The sequence below is a fragment of the Microtus ochrogaster genome, chromosome 21, assembly GCF_000317375.1.
Source record: "Microtus ochrogaster isolate Prairie Vole_2 chromosome 21, MicOch1.0, whole genome shotgun sequence".
In the NCBI taxonomy this organism is placed as follows: Eukaryota; Metazoa; Chordata; class Mammalia; order Rodentia; family Cricetidae; genus Microtus; species Microtus ochrogaster.
Genome location: NC_022022.1, coordinates 9,946,218 through 9,962,281, shown reverse-complemented (window position 1 = coordinate 9,962,281; position 16,064 = coordinate 9,946,218). Strand labels below are relative to the sequence as shown.

The following is a 16,064-nucleotide window of genomic DNA, read 5'->3' as shown; positions in this document are numbered from 1 at the left end:
GGTCTGTGACCTCCCCAACCATGGGTTCTTGCCACATTGGCTTTAAGTCCAATCAGAAACCAGTTGGTTACCATCATAGCATTCATGCCACTATTGTGGCCATGGGCCTCTCTTCCTACACTGGCCATTATTATAGCTCAGAGAGTTCACAGCTGAGTCAAACTATTGATGATTCCCCCACCCCCAACTCCCCAATTGCCTGCACAGCATCTTCTGTACTAGAAAAACTAGCCAGCAGGGAGGATTCTTTGTCAGTGCCTACTTGGTTTTCCCATTCCCTGTGACCAAAGGGTGTGATGTCTTAGTAGTAAGGTCTTACCATCAGCTTCTGCTGGGCACACACATACCTAGCACTGGGCTTTTTATTTGGTAACCCGTGGCTTCTGGGAGGAGCTTGATGCCTTGTGTAGGATGATTACAATTAAACTCTTTTATATGAATAAACGTGTTTGTGAAGTTTATAAAATAATAGTTATTCCCCCCCCACACTTAGACTTCCCTTTCCCTCTCCCCTTCCTATTGCCTGTGTCCTACACACCCCCTCCTTTAAGATCCTTCTTCTTCTTCCTCCCCACCAGTGGTCCCTCTCTGATGGGTACTCCAAATGAAACACACAAATCCAAAGATTCACTGCTAGGATCCACAGATGGGTGAGAACGTGGTTTGTTTGGTTACCAGTGATTATGCCGCTGTTTTATCCATGCACTGAAACTCCACCTGGCATAAGCTGAGGTCCTCATTCCACCACTTTGCTACTGTATACGACTTAAGTTTTTCCAGTTAAATCATAATGCGTGGAACTCACATGGTCCCTGGTGCCTCCTAACTCTGTTGTGCCCTGAGATGGAGTCCTAGTTGCCAGAAAAACCGTGGAAGTATTTAACAGACTCTCGCTGAATGAACAGACCAAGCGCTCCCACTAGCAGCTATCTAGAAGTTTAAAGGAAGAAAGCAATGGGATTAAAGATAGAATAACGATAATAACATGCCATGCCCCGATATTCCTACGCCCTTGCTGTTTAGTTTATCATGAAAACATGTTTCAGAAAGAACTTTTGAGCTGATCTGGCCATAGATAGAGTTCTGGATTTTCTTTACTTAATCAATGAGAAATGTTATCAAAGAATTCTTATTGCTACTCCTCACTGAAGTAAATCCTATAAATGTCATACAGAAGTCTAGATAATGTGTGATTCCGCTGTGGGTGCGTTTGAACTCGTGTGATGTGATACACATTCCTTTTTTATGCCCTCTGCTCTGCAGAGCTACTGGAGGCGAGATTCGGGCTTTGTAAGCCTAGAACTTAGCAGGGGGCGGGGTGCACTGGTATGTAGTAGTGGGTGATGGGGCGGGGTGCACTGGTGTGTAGTAGTGGGTACTCTCCTGTAACAGCTACACTGCAGCTTTGTCTAACAACTGCTAGTCAAGTCGGAGCAGAAAGGCCAGGCCCCTGGGCTTCTCAGGACTTTCCAACCTGAGGGATGACAGGGCATCATAGTGATGGATTACCCAAACAAACTCAAAGGTTAGATTGTGTTTTCTGTGTTCAAAGGACAAATATAGAATCTGTTTTGAAAATGTCAGTAAAAATCGCTAAAGTTTAAAAACGTCCCCGTATTAAAAGCTGATTCTAGGGGCTGGAGAGATGGCTCTTCCCGAGGACCCAGTTTCAATTCCCAGCACCCACATTAGCAACTCACAACTGTCTGTAACTCCAGTTCCAGGGAATCTGGCATCCTCACACAGACACACATGTAGACAAAATACTAATGCATATATAATAAAAAATAAATCATAAAAATGAAAAGCTGTCAGTACTTCCGCTTCTGAGAAGGTGGGGTAACTGAAGTGTCTTTCTTTTCTGTTTTATATTTCTATGTTTTTTTTTTTACAAATCCCCCTCTCTGCCTTCTCTGCCATCAGGATGACAACTGGGGAGAGACCACCACAGCCATCACGGGCACCTCGGAGCACAGTATATCCCAAGAGGACATCGCCAGGATTAGCAAGGACATGGAGGACAGCGTGGGGCTAGATTGCAAGCGCTATCTGGGCCTTACTGTCGCTGCATTCCTTGGACTGCTCGTGTTCCTCACCCCCATCGCCTTCATCCTGCTGCCCCCAATCCTGTGGAGGGAGGAGCTGAAACCCTGTGGCGCCATCTGCGAGGGACTCCTCATTTCTGTATCGTTCAAACTGCTTATTCTGCTCATTGGAACCTGGGCACTCTTCTTCCGCAAGCAAAGAGCAGATGTGCCGCGGGTATTTGTGTTCCGAGCCCTTTTGTTGGTCCTCATCTTTCTGTTCGTGGTTTCTTACTGGCTTTTTTACGGGGTCCGCATCTTGGACTCTAGGGACCAGAATTACAAGGACATCGTGCAATATGCGGTCTCCCTCGTGGACGCGCTGCTTTTTATCCACTACCTTGCCATCGTGCTGCTGGAGCTGCGGCAGCTACAACCTATGTTCACACTGCAGGTGGTCCGCTCCACCGATGGAGAGTCCCGCTTCTACAGCTTGGGACACCTGAGGTAAGGGGCGTGCACACCGAGCAAAAAAGGATGACCTATAACTAGAAGACAGCAGGTCCTCGGCCGGCCGGGCTGAGATGCAGTCCTAGATATAAATGCTACAACTGGGGCCGGACTCTCTGGATCTAGTAGGGGCTGTGTGAGGTCAGGGGTCTCCATGCCTTCACCCTGGGGCTCTTGACTGTGTTCAGAGTTTTATCGGATTCATTCCCTACCTCTGGCAGTTTCCAGAGTAGCAGAGAAAAGATAGGCATAGTGACAGCTACCTACCTTGCCGGAAAACTTGGCCTATGGATGATGGATAAGGTGACTATTCCATTTTGTCCAAAATGATGCTTCAGGTACTTGCTATACCCAAGTTTTGGAATCATCCTAGCTGTCCACTGGCAGATGAATGAGTAAAAAAATGTGGTCTGTGTGTGTGTGTGTGTGTGTGTGTGTGTGTGTGGTAGAATTTTATTTAGTTATAAAGAATGAAATTGTCATTGGCAGGCAAATTGACAGAATTGGGGGTGATTGTGTTAAGCAAAAGTAAGCTAGAGCTACAAAATAGGTAATCATATTTTCTCTCATATAGAATGTAGGTTTTATAGGTGTACATATGTGTGTATGATGTATAGACACATACACACACATGAAAATAGAAGGAAATTACTTAGGAGGGAAACGGAGGGAAATGGGGGTTTAAGAGGGGAGAAGGAGAAATAGGAGAGGTTTGTGGGTACTATGGGAGTGAGTATGGTTAAAATACATGACATATTTGATCTAAGGCATCATTATGAAATATATCACTTTTTGTACAGCAAATATACCTAATACCCCTGAACTCAGTATTCAAAACTATAATACCATGTTTTAAACACTCTGGTGTGCTCTGGTGCCTCAGTGGGATTATTAGCTCTTCCTTTCTGCTTCCACTTTCAGAGATAATCTGATTTGGTCAATCAGTTGTGTAGTCACCCCAGTGACTAATAAAAGTGTCAGGCTCTGGCTGGGGTTAGTGGCCTATGCCTTTAATCCCAGCACTCAGGAGGCAGAAGTCTGTGAGTTTAAGCCTGGCCTGGTCTATGTAGTGAGTTCCAGGACAGCCAGGGCTACACAGAGAAACCCTGTCTCCAAAAAAAAAAAAGAGTCTCTGGCTGAAGACTACAAATGTGTAAGGGTTAAGTGTTTATAAAATGTCTGTACAAGGAAAGGTTAAAACTCATTTATATTAGTGCATTATTTCGTGGTTAATTCTAAGGGTGGGAATGGTTTGGTTTTTGTTTGTTTGTTGTAAGCACTCTATGCTGGTTATCACTGTGAAACCTTGTGATATTATTAATCCCAGGGTTTTGGACGCAGAACTGGGGATAGAGGGTGTAAGTGATTTGCACAACATAGCATGTCCGCCTTACTTGGATTCTTCCCATGTCCTGGGGCTGAATTGATGATCCAGTTATGACATCTCTCCTTCCCTGTAGCAGCTTACTCTTGTGTTTGTTTCCTTCCGTAAATTGTGAGATCTCTGAGACCACAAGCCGTGTCTTACTCCTTCTGGCACCCTGGTTGCCTGGCATGGAGCATGGTACACAGTTGGCAGTCCTGTGGTCCTTGGGTTGAGTGATCCAGTGTGGCGGTTTGAATGAGAACGAGCCCCATAAATGCCCATATATTCGAATGCTTGGTCCTCAGTTGGTAAAGCTGTTTGGGAAGGATTAGAGGTGTGGCCTTGTTAGAGCAGGTGTGTGGCTTGGAGGTTTCAAAACCCACAGCATTTCCAACCATCTGTCTCTTCTCTCTGCCACTGCCTGAGGGAGACGTGAGCTCTGAGCTGCATGCTCCCTGCTATGATGATCATGGACTCTCACCCTCTGGAACTGTGAACCCCCAAATTGAATGCTTTCTTTTATACATTTCCTTGGTCGTGGTGTCTCTTCACAGTCATAGAAAAATAACTAAGTCACCTACCTTGGATATCTGGCTTTAAAGTTTCACTGGCCTGAGCAGTAAATGCTGATGCATGTCACATGGCAGGCAGCCAGGACCGGTGAAGACACTTTGGTGGCTGCCAGACTGGCTTTGTCATTGTTTTGGCTACCCACAGAGGTGGCCCTGCCCCAGTTTGGAGTCAGATCCCACTGTCCAATCAATGTCACGTTGGTGTGTACTCCCATCCATGTCTCTGGCTCAGCTCATACTGCCTGAGGACTAACTGGTTTAGTGTTCAAGGCTGCAGCCACCATGATTGATTCTCAGAGGCGTTTCTGTTTGGATGAGTGAGCTGTGCAGTGTACGTTGGTGTTTCAAATCCTCCAAGGGTGCAAGTAAAGCTCCGGATGCAAATAAATCACTAGGGCACTGGAACCTTAGAGAGCTTTCTTCTTTTTGTACTTGAGAGGGACCCCCATGATTATTCCTTACAGAACCCAAGCCCAGAGTTTCCTGCAGCTCCCAGGCTAACATATGGCTTTTAAGTGGGCAGTTGCTGTGCCAGGCCTGAAGATAGTGGACTGGGGCACAGGAGAACAGGGGGTTTCCAACAGGGCAGCTACAAAGCCTATTGGGAAACAGTCTGGCTCTGAGGCGAGTTTTGCCGAAGTCATCACTGTGCAGAGAAACCTGTGGTCCTGGAGCTGGGGAACAGCATTCGGGAGTGTGGCAGCCGCAGGCTGTGAGTGAGACCAGATACAGCTTTGCGTCTTGGCCTTCCTTCTGAGTACTGTAATTCCCAATTGCACAGGGAAGGGTGAACTCTTCCTCACCTCCTCACCGTAGGCCAGTCCAGGCTGCTGGGACAAATGGCTCCTCCTGGGTTCCCACCCTGCTCTGAGACAGGTGGACCTCAACTGCACGTGGGACCTGGGTACTTATGGAAGGGGCCAACCCAACAGCCTCTAGAAAGTAGGAAAAACAAAAAAAAACAGAAACTGACAGGCAGCTTTGGTATCTAACTGCTTAGCTATGTGGGTAAGGGGCAGAACTGGTGGGAGAAGCCAGACTGCTCTGTGGCTCCTGGCTTGCTGCTAATAAACAGTCCAGGAAAACGGCAAGTTTCTGCCAGGCTTGGAGGGAGCATTTGAGTGGGGCTTTCTTCCCTGTGGCTCCTCCCTCCCCCTCCCTTTTCAGGGCATTTTTGTCCCTTATGTGGTGATTCCGAATTCTCAGGTAGAAGGAGAGGTGTCCCGTCTCTCTTTTTGATAGACCCTGGTCAGGGCTAGGTGTCCTGTGACCACCAGACTCAGAGAGCTGAAGCAGGGTTGGCCCCTCCCCCTGGCACGGTGCTGGTCTTATCGCCTGCGCCTGCTGATCCATGGGCTAAATCCAGTCCAAACCCAGCAGTGGCTGGAACAATCACGGGGCCAGAAATATAACTTCTGAGCCCTTTTGTGAATTTTCAAGACAGGAGGGAAGCGGGGTGCAGGATGGACAAAGAAAGATCCACACGTCAGAATAGCAGGTCTTCGCCAGACCCAACCAGAACCCCAGGCCCTTCCGGTTTCCCTTTATGCAAAGCCTTTGCTGTGCAGAGTGACCTATTCCGCTTGTGGCTGAGCAATGGGGAGCTCTTTCTTCCCTGTTCAAAGGTGGTTTTCCTGAATGGGCTGAGCTATTTTTGAGAGTGTCAAAAGAATGCCTCCTCCTCAGGTTCATAAAGGAAATGGTCTTGTTAGCGCTGGTAAAAGGCCCCGGCTGTGGCTTCCCTCGTGGGCAGGGATCGTTTGGGGTTTATTTGAAAACCTTCCGAAATGGGAGAGATCATTGTTGCGGGACGTGAAGTTCCAGAAATAGATATAAGATGTGAACTAACCTTTAACTAATGCCTCAGGAGCTACTAGGGCTTTTCATGCTTGCTTAATTTACCTCACCTCTGGGGGTCAGAGCGGGTGGGACTGTGGCATACAGCTTTTCCCACTGAGGGCAGGTTAAGGGACCTGTTTGTGGTCACTGGCAGGCAGCACGGCCTATGTTCTCTGTGGCACCTGAGGTGGGTGTGGAGGTCAATGTCAGCTGCTCATACACATTTCACTGGTCACTTCTTTGGCCCAATTCTCACAGTGATTTGATAAATTTTCTTTAACGTTATTAGAAATGTATTTTTTAAAAGCTGACTTATGAGGGGAGTAACACAGAAGAATATGGGAGACAGGTTTTAAAATGACCGTTATTAACTTCAATATTTTCTGTGTCTTGAAATCTTTAAAGCAAAACTCCGTAAATATTGGAGCAGGCACTGATGTAGTTGACAGCAAGTAGCTACCTAGCTGGCTCTTAGCCATCAGATGCCTTCTCACCTTTGAATGCAAAACTCAGTTTTTAGGACAATCCTATGGGGGAGGCACTGTCTTCTTCACCGGTAGATGAGGAAATGGAGGCACGGAGGCGTTTGCCATTGTGAGAGACAACATTTGAACCCCGACGGTGTGGTTTCAGAATGGCCTTAACCACTCCTGGTACTGGCCCTAGATGGAGGTTTTGTGTTCACGTTCAAGGTCCTGCTGTAAGTGCAAGCACCCTGTGTGGGCTTAGTGTACGCCTGGCAGGTGTTAGCTGATGCCGTGGGTGCTGCTGTATTCATCCGGCTCTTTGGAGCGGAGTGGAGAGGATGCAGATGTAAGACTGGCTTTTCTCTCTGGTCCGTTGGCTCCAACAGTCCTTTAATTCACCAGCTGACAAAGACTGGGCCTTGGGGCTGCACAATGTGTTTGAGGCTCTGGTTGGACCCCTTTTTTACCTTCTCTACTTTACCTGCTTCAAGGATGCCTTTGCCCTGGTGCTGTGTAATAGCTAGCATAAAGCAACCAACATTTCATTTCTAATAGTTCTGCAGCATGGGATGGGCTCAGCTGGGTGGTTCTCCCGTAGATCTTGCCTGGGTCCCTGTGCAATTATGGCTGTGCCTTGCTTTCTTTCTGTATATCCTGAGACACTCTCAATCTCCTCATGGACTCTTTATTGCTTCTGCGTCAGTATCTAGATATCCATGGCAGCTCAAGGATTCAAAAGATATCCAAACAGTTCTCAGGCACTGATCCCGGCATCACTTCTGGTGTGTTCTTCCTTGGTGAAAGCAAGCCCAGATATAAAGAGTTTGTGTTGGCCCGGTTTGAGCATGTTGTCAGTCATGGTGGGGTAGTCATGGCTACAGGAGCTTGAGGTGAGTGCTCCCATGGTATCTACAGTCAGGAGGCAGAGAGAGATGGATGCTGGTGCTCAGCTCACTTTCTCCTTCTTCAGCCCAGGACACCAGCCCTTGGTGAACCCAATCTACTTCCTCTCTCATAGCCCTGCTCAGAGGCTGTCTAAATAATCTCTTCCAGGCTTATCTCCTAGGATCTCCTGGATCCTGTCAACACCTACCACCCCAGGCTCCTCGTTCCCAGTCTGCTAGACTTTATTTTGCTTTTATAGCTCTGATATTAATTTCTCTATCTTAAAGGACTAGAAGTAGGTTGCAAGTGGGGACAAAGTGCTTCTTTGGGGTGCTGCACAAATATGAATACCTTGTTGATAATCATTGTCAGGAAGAGAGAAAAGGAACACACGGATGTCCATGCAACTCCCGGCAAGCACCCTGTAGCTTTTAACTGTCTTATAAATTAACCTTATAATTTGCCAGTGAACATGAACCTCTTCGTCACAGGGCTGGTACCTAACCAGAGAACCTTCTATGCTTTATAAGAAGTGGTTCTGGAATCGCTTTCTAGATCATAGGAATATATAAGTATATACAGCTTTTGGATGGCTTTGTTGAAAAGGAGGTTGGTTTTATGTTCCTTCTTCCACACATACAGTGATGCCCTTGCCCCTATTGTGGCAGTGTGTGGAGATGGCTCTAGTGAAATAACTGGCTCATTTGAAGCCATAAGCTAAGAATCTAAATAGGATTAACGTCCTTATGTACAGGGGTACCAGAACACCCTATTCTATTTCCATGTGCACACAAACACAAGCCATGTGAGATAGTGAAGACAGCCGTCTGAAAGCCAGGACAGGAGCGCTCGCAGGAACCGAATTGACTGAAACCTTGATGTTGGCTTCCAGGCCTCAAAACTGTGAGAAAATGATTTGTCGTGTAACTTACCTGGGCTCATCCACGTTATCATAGGCAAGGCTAAGGTGGGATTATTATCAGAACTGGCAATTTTTGACACTAAAACGCAGGAATCTGTGGGGTCAGTAAGCACATTTTGTCCCTACTGAAACAGGGTTGATCTTGTCCTCTGGGTGGCTCATCCACTCTCTTCCAGGCTTGAGTAGGGGCCTTTGCTTTCCCTGAAAATTCTCTGCTTTCTAGCTAAAACAAGAAAGGGAGAGTCAGGCACCCTGGGAAGGCTTGTGTCCCTGACTCTGACTCTGGCAGTAAACAAGCAGCCCTTCAGGCTGTAGGTCAGGCTCAGTCATGAAGCTGACACCTGCCTCCCCACCTACACTGGGGCCCAGCACCAATGGTCTTGAAAGGCTGGTGAGGACCCAGAGCCATCAGCCCTGACACCAGGAGTGTTTTTAAATGCTTACTGCAGTCCTTGGCTCATATTATTACTACCGTGGTTTCATATGAGTGTTTTCATATGAGTGTAACTACTTTCCAATAACAATATTTCACCAGTCCCTATGCCCCACTCCCTTAAAAAACCAACGGCTAAAAATGAATGCAAGCTGAAAACTAGAGGGTGCGGGGTCTATGCAGGCTGTGCCGCAGGAGAACTTGGAGGCAGGCTCAGAGCTGCCGTTTGTGGTTTGGTGCTGTGGTGCCTCTTAAAAGTGGCTGTAATGGGAATGTAAGTTTCTGGACACTGTGGCGTTCTGTTTATACAGCTGCTCTCTGGCAGCCGTCACAGCTGGGGTGGCTTGCTGTGCACGGCGTCTGCCCACAGCCTCATGCCGAGGCGAGAGGACTCACCTCTCATAGGGCACAGTGCCCATGAAAGGGAAGCTGGTTTCCACTCCCTTGTCGGGGCGGTGGGAGGGGAGCAGGGGCTTTGGCAGTTGAGTATGCCTTCCTAAGGGTTATGCTTATATATGCCTTCCTAGGACCCATCCTGGTGTGGAAGGCCTTCGTGGGGACCATGTTTGTATGGAGGCCAACTGGTGTTTTCCTAAGATCCATGCTAGATCCATGAACTGCCTTCTTGGGACCCGTGCTAGTGTAGACAGCCTACTCGGGGGCCATGCTGGCGAGGACAACCTACTTGGGGGCCATGCTGGTGTAGACAGCCTACTTGGGGGTCACACTAGTGTAGACAGCTTACTTGGGGGCCATGCTGGCCTAGACAACCTACTTGGGACCCATGGTGGCGTAGAGAACCTTCCCCATGACGGTGTGAGTATAGGCAGCCTTCCTGGGGAACCTGGACACCACCCCTTTCCCTCAAGGGCTCCTGTGGGTTGGTCCCACACTCCAGCACTCACCCATAAATACAGGTGTGATTGTGCTTGTCGGGACACCGCCGAGAAGGGAAGTTGTGCCTGGCGCCTCTGCCCTCTGATTCATTGGATGGCACTCAGCTCCGTTCCAGGTATAGCTTGGCCCTGTCTTGCAGTCACAAGTTCCGTTGGGTAGCTGTTAACTGTTGGAGCCCAGACTTAATGACCTGTGCTCCCATAGTCTTCCCAAAGCTAGGGGTGCCGATTGAGGAAGGTGGGGCGGGAAGGCCAGCAGAGCCTCTCAGCTGTGTCTGTAGGCCTTCTTAGTCTCTGTCATGGCTGCTTTCAGACACGCTAGGCAGGCCCTGGTCTCTGATCCTGGGGTCTCTGGTGAAGTTTTGTCTTTGTGTGATTCACACAGTAATGTGTCAAATTAAGAAAAGCCAGTTTCCAGATCGGGACCCTGGCCCAGACGGGACTGACAAACAGGTGACAGTGTGATGGGGTTCTTTTGGTTTTTTGAGACAGTGTTTTTCTGTGTAGCTTTGGTGCCTATCCCGGAGCTAGTTCTGGTAAACCAAGCTGGCCTCAAACTCACAGAAATCCACCTGCCTCTGCCTCCTGAGTGCTGGGATTAAAGGTGTGCACCGCCACCACCACCCGGAAATGGTGGGGTTCTATGCTACAGCCTGAGGCAGAGCTACAGCCCTCTGGGAAGTTAGTGGCAGGGCCACGGGGCTTTCGTCTATCGGAACAGGGCTCCTGGGTACCAAATGCGAGAGGGCTCCAGTATCCCTAGCATCGGAGGCTCAGAAGGAAAATGTCTATCCGTGCCTTCCCCACACTCGGAGCCCTACATAGGGTCATGCGTGATGACCAGGGAGGGTGCACGCCCATGGCAGCTTCGTGTCGTTCCTTTCCCGAGTTCAGAACAAGCAGGTCTCTTTCACGCGCCCCTCCCAGTGTGCGCATGCTCTGTGTGTGGCTCCACTCGCGGTACAAAAGTGGCTATCTTTCAGAGTTTCTCTTTCATTATAAACTAACATGGCGACAGTAAAAGCGTGGGGAAGTGCTCAAGGTGTCCCCTACCCTGCACTTTGGAGGCCATGCTGTGGCGATTCAGTTCTATTGGTTCTGTCTTGGCGGTCTCGTCTCGGTACCGCAGGCTTCTCATTGGCTCGCCCTTCCTTCACTAAGGACAAGGATTAGCTGTGAGATTTGCCGTGCTCTGGTAGTCAGTGTGGAGGCCAGCAACGCTTTGCCGCTTGCACTAGAAGACTTGGATCACCTGTAGATCCAGGCAGCGACAGACTGGGATTTCCTGCAGCCTCGCCAGACAGCCAAAGCCACTGATCGGCTTCCCCTTCAAGATAGGTAGTGTGCCTGCCTAGTGGTTAAAGATCGCAGGCAGCCTGGGTCCCAGACGTGTGGCACAAGATGCCTTGTCCCAGAAAGCTCACTCTGTCTCCTGGATAATAAACAGAAGCCAGTTCCAGTTGTTGCCCCTTCTGGTCTCTTGAGTTTCAAGGTGCCTGCTGCCTGTTATTTGGGAGGGACTTGATCTCAAGCTAGCTTTGCAAATACAGACATCTTAATTAAACAGCAAAGGGTTTGGAAATGTAAACACTATTTGTGCCTGGCCAGGGCAGCAGCGGCACTCGGGGGCTAATTCTATTTGCTTCTCCGGGACTCACACAAATAGGGCTGCAAGCTGGCCCCAGCTGTGTCTTGCTAGAGCTCTAGGCTAGTGAGCTGCATGCATGCAGACTGATTCGGCTCTCATATATGTTTGCTGGGCAGAACTGGCCCTTGGCTGAATGGTGGTGCGGGAAGGAGGTGGGGGGCACTGACGGTTCTGTTCGTTACTTGTCTGGTTGTTGCTGTCAGATACCTAACAAAAGCAAGCCACAGAAGAAAGGCTTTGTTTGGACTCAGGATACAGCCCAGAGTTGTGGAGTCGTGGCAGCAGGATCCTTAGGTGGATATGGCATCCGCTGAGGGAGGTGAAGATCTGCTCAGTTCCTTCCTCCTTTGTGTGCGGCTCTTCCCAGCTCCCTTAACCTAGCCTAGATCCTTTCTCACAGCTTTGTCTCCAAAGTGATGCTCAGGTCCTTCCAAGCTTGCTGTCAGTATTAAGCACAGATGTCTTACCCTGGCTGGGAGTTTTTGACAGACCGCAGAATCAACTTGAGCTTGAGATCCTGCGTTTTTTGTGTTGTTGTAAGAAGACCTGAGTGTGAGCCCTTAAATGTAGCCCCCGGAGCAGCCATACCATAAAGGGTAGGTGACAGGGGATGCGGTCGACGTTTCTGTTGGTCGTCTTGGTGTCAGTGCTCTCTTCGTTGTCCAAGTGCCTCAGTTTCCCTTCGCGCTTGTGCAGAACTTCAGCTACCAGCTAGCTCACTCCCCTCTTACCGTTGACTAGCTTCCCTTCTTTCCTGATTCATCTTCTTACTAGCTTCCTAGGGCTGCAGATCTCCCTTTGGTGTCTCAGACACCTGTGGTCTCCATCTTGGCAGGGCCTCGCTCCTTCTGAAAACTTTCATGAGACCCCTTCCTCAGCTGTTCCTGCATCTGGTGCAGCGTGCTGACCGTCCTGGCTCTCCCTGACTTGAGGTGCACCACTCCCACTTCTGCCTCCCTAGATCTTGTCAGGCACACCAGGTTGAGTGACCGTGACACCTGCAAAGATGTCATCTCCAGATCAGGTCACACTCCGAGGGTCCAGACAGATGCAGATTTCAGGAAACCGTCTGAGAAACTACGTTGGGTTTCTCAGAGCCATCCAGTGGTGAACACTGACCCTGCGGCTCCCACTGCAGATCTTTCTGCTCATACTGTTTCCTCCGCTTGGAGTTTTTGGAGTCCAGTGTCCTCAAAGTGGGACCAGCATTCACCTGTTAAGACTTAGCTTGGGCAGTTAGCCTTGCCTGGTGTGTGGACCTCAGCTAGAACCCCATCCCCTTCCTCTACATATGTGTTTGCTTCCACTTGCGTGAGTCTTTCACGTGTACTCTTTGTTTGGGTGCTTGTCACCGCCTATTGGAAGAATGAAAGTCCTTTTCAAAGTCTGGTTTGTCAGAGGACACGGGCCCAGCTCGCAGCCACACTGGCCCAGGGCAGGCGCCACTACAATGAACAAGTATGTGGTAGAGAGACGAGAGAGAAGTAGCCTTGTGCATTGGGAAGAGAGGGGGAGCTGGAGACTTGATTGTGGTGAGGAATGGCCTGATGCAAGAAGCCTGCACTGCTGTCTGAGGTCATGGTGATGTCTGGGCCCATGCCGCTGCCAAGGGCCGCATCTGGGTCTGTGGCCCTACTGCACCTAGGGTACCTGGCCATTGTTACTAACAAAGACCATACAGATTTCCTGTCTGGGCTTCAGTCTGAGTATACATACGTTGATGACTGAGTGCCATGCTGTGCTGGCCTCACCTCTCACCAGCCACTGCACAGTGGTGCCAACAATGTTGTGGGGACAGGAGAATTGGTCCTGCCCCTCTCCTGGGCAGTTCAGGAGAGTTGACAGGCTGACCAACTCAGCTACCACTCTGGCCCAGATTCAGGGCTTTGAGTTGGCCCGCCCCAATGTCTACCCCATGCTAGAGCACCTGATGGGAGTGGTCCTGCAGAACCAAAGCTGCAGGATCTCCATGACTCAGGGCAACAGCAGGATAGCCAAGAGGAGTCTCGGTGAGGGGCCAGTATTGACGGTGTAGCAGAAGCCAGAGACCTTGAGCCAAGCCAATGACCCATTGCAATGAACATTTGTGAGTAAAGCCATTTGGACAGAAGGATATGCGGTGTGACACACTGACACACCACAACTTGTTTTCTTTTGTGGGATGCTTACAAGGGTGGAAGTGGATATGAAAGGACTGGGAAATGAGAAGGATTGAGGGGCGTGATGTGAAATTCATAAATAAAAAAAAGCATGCAAAACAAAGTCTGGCTTGGAGCTTAGTGACTGGACCATCACAGGTGTTCAGGGTTTGTAATGGCCAGGATGGAGACAGGACAGCTGATTATTCATCCCTTTCTGGACGTCAGCGTAGTTGACTCGAAGAATGAGCACATGCCCTAAATGGACATCTTTCCAGATTTTACTATGATGAGAAAGCTGTTTAGTGTTCGTCTGTCAGTCAACACACACCCAGGCAATCGGAACAGTGGTCTGGCGCTGATGGGGGGCAGTTGCGTGTAAGGAAGATGTTCACATTTTCTCCTTGTGGAGAAAGCTGTTTTATTGAGCTAGAAGGGTCCAGTTAATATTGAAAAAGGCTAAGACTTAAGAGGGCCTTACCTGTGTCATGCTGTCTCCCCTTGGTCTTAGAGGAGTTGAGGGTGTGAGGAAGTTAGCCTAGGTGCCAGTTTTCATTAGCCATTTCCACCATGTGTACTAGTTTGGTTGCAGAAGGCACAGTCAAGCCAGGGGAGAGCAAATGAACAGTAAATAAGTGTAGCGAGCTGCGTGGTGTCACACCTGATGGAGATGTATAATCAACTCCTGAGATGGCTAAGGACTGACCTATGCTATGGTCATGCAATGATTATCAGCTGCTTGCATATGCGTGGGCCTATGGGCAGTGCCCACCTGGTAATCCGGGATTGGCAGCCCTTGTCTACTTAAGGGCTGGGAGAGATTTGCCCAGAGAGAGGAGAGAGGAAAAAGAGAGAGAAGGGAAAAGAGAGAAAAAGTGAAAAAGGTCCTGGAATAAAACTGCAGTGAGAAGAGCTCCGGTGGTCACGTCATCCTTGCGGGACGAGGGTTGAACGTGACAAATAAGGGACCACGTGTGGAGGTATACATGAATGTATGTATGTATGTATGTATGACCTCATATATGTGTGTGAGTGCATGCTTCTCTAGACTTCAATCCTTCTCTTTCTGCAACCTAGGGGATGGTTTAAAAAGAGATAGTTTATGGCCACAGTTGTTCCTCCAAGTATGAGATGTTCTCCACAGTCAGAGGGACATGTCCCCAGGGAAAGCAATGAGGACAATAGCAAAAGTTAGAGATTAGTTCAGCACAGTGGGAGAATGATCTTCTTTTCAGAGGTTGGTTTTGTCTGGGGTGTTATCAAGGGAGTTGTTACATAGATTAGCAAAAATAAACCAGATGAATTCTGATTTCTTTAATTCTTGAATCTCTAGCAGAATGGTGAGTTTACTTCCATTTCTAGAATTCTAGGAGTATGTTGGTTAGTTTTCTATTGCTGAGGCAAAATACCTGAAATGGTTAGTTTTTGAGGAGGAATGACTTATTTGGGCTCAGCTCACAATTTCAGGTTTCATTTGTTTGTTTGTTTTGTCTTTGCTCACTTGGCCCCAGGTAGAGCTTTGGGGTGGGGAGCATATAGTCCAGCCAACTGCTCAACCCCTGGCAGCCAGGAAGCAAGAGAGACAGGACCAATCAGCGATCCCAATGTCCCTTTCAAGAGCACACTCCTAGTGACCTAACTTCCTTCTGTAATTTTCTACCTCCAGGGTTTCATCCTCACAGTTCCCCAAGCTGGCAACTGAGCCCTGAGAATATAGTCTTTGAGGGGAACATTGAAGACACAAAGCTTAACAAGTCATTCAGTATTAATGGATTTTGAGCCCATGCTTTTATGCCCAGGAGTGGCATGAACCAATCAACCCTATTCCCTATTATAAGATGATTATGCTCATTTTCAATAATATGATACTATTTTGTATAAGGCTTTATGGTTTATAAACACATTCACAGGCATGATTTCAGTTCATCTCAACGGCTTCATAAGGTAGTTGTTTTTATCTCTTCATCACAAGCCACGAGGAAACAGTCTAGAAAGTAACAGAAAGACAAGATCAGATCTGGAATCTCGACTTTCTGCGTCGGAGGCCAGTGTTTTCTCCACCCATGAGTCATGGCTGCCTCCCAATAAGTAGATTGTACTGTCAAGAGGCTGCGAGTTGTCAAAGGATGCCGGAACCTTGTGTGCTTGTGGTTCCTCTCCCCAGGGAAAGCTTTTCAGAGGGCTCCACATTGGCTCACTCTAAAGGCAGCCCTCCTGGGTGGGAGAGATTGGTATGGGTGCACACGGGGCAGATCAGCCTCCCCAGCACACACATGGATAGAGAAACTCGTGGCAGTATAATTTATGAGGCATGTGCCTTAGACCAGACCGTTTAAATTATATTATCTTATTAAATCTTACCAA

At 48.6% G+C, this 16,064-nt stretch overlaps 1 protein-coding gene across 3 annotated transcripts in view; it reads left to right on the top strand.

Annotated features, from left to right (window-relative positions):
- Vangl1 (VANGL planar cell polarity protein 1) overlaps positions 1 to 16,064 on the top strand; it is a 50,079-nt gene that overhangs the window by 19,443 nt on the left and 14,572 nt on the right. For all 3 annotated transcript variants that reach the window (XM_005357113.3, XM_026784150.1, XM_026784151.1), the window contains exon 4: positions 1,924 to 2,531. In XM_005357113.3, coding sequence (XP_005357170.1) covers positions 1,924 to 2,531 — 608 coding nt within the window. The remainder of the gene's footprint in view (positions 1 to 1,923; positions 2,532 to 16,064) is intronic.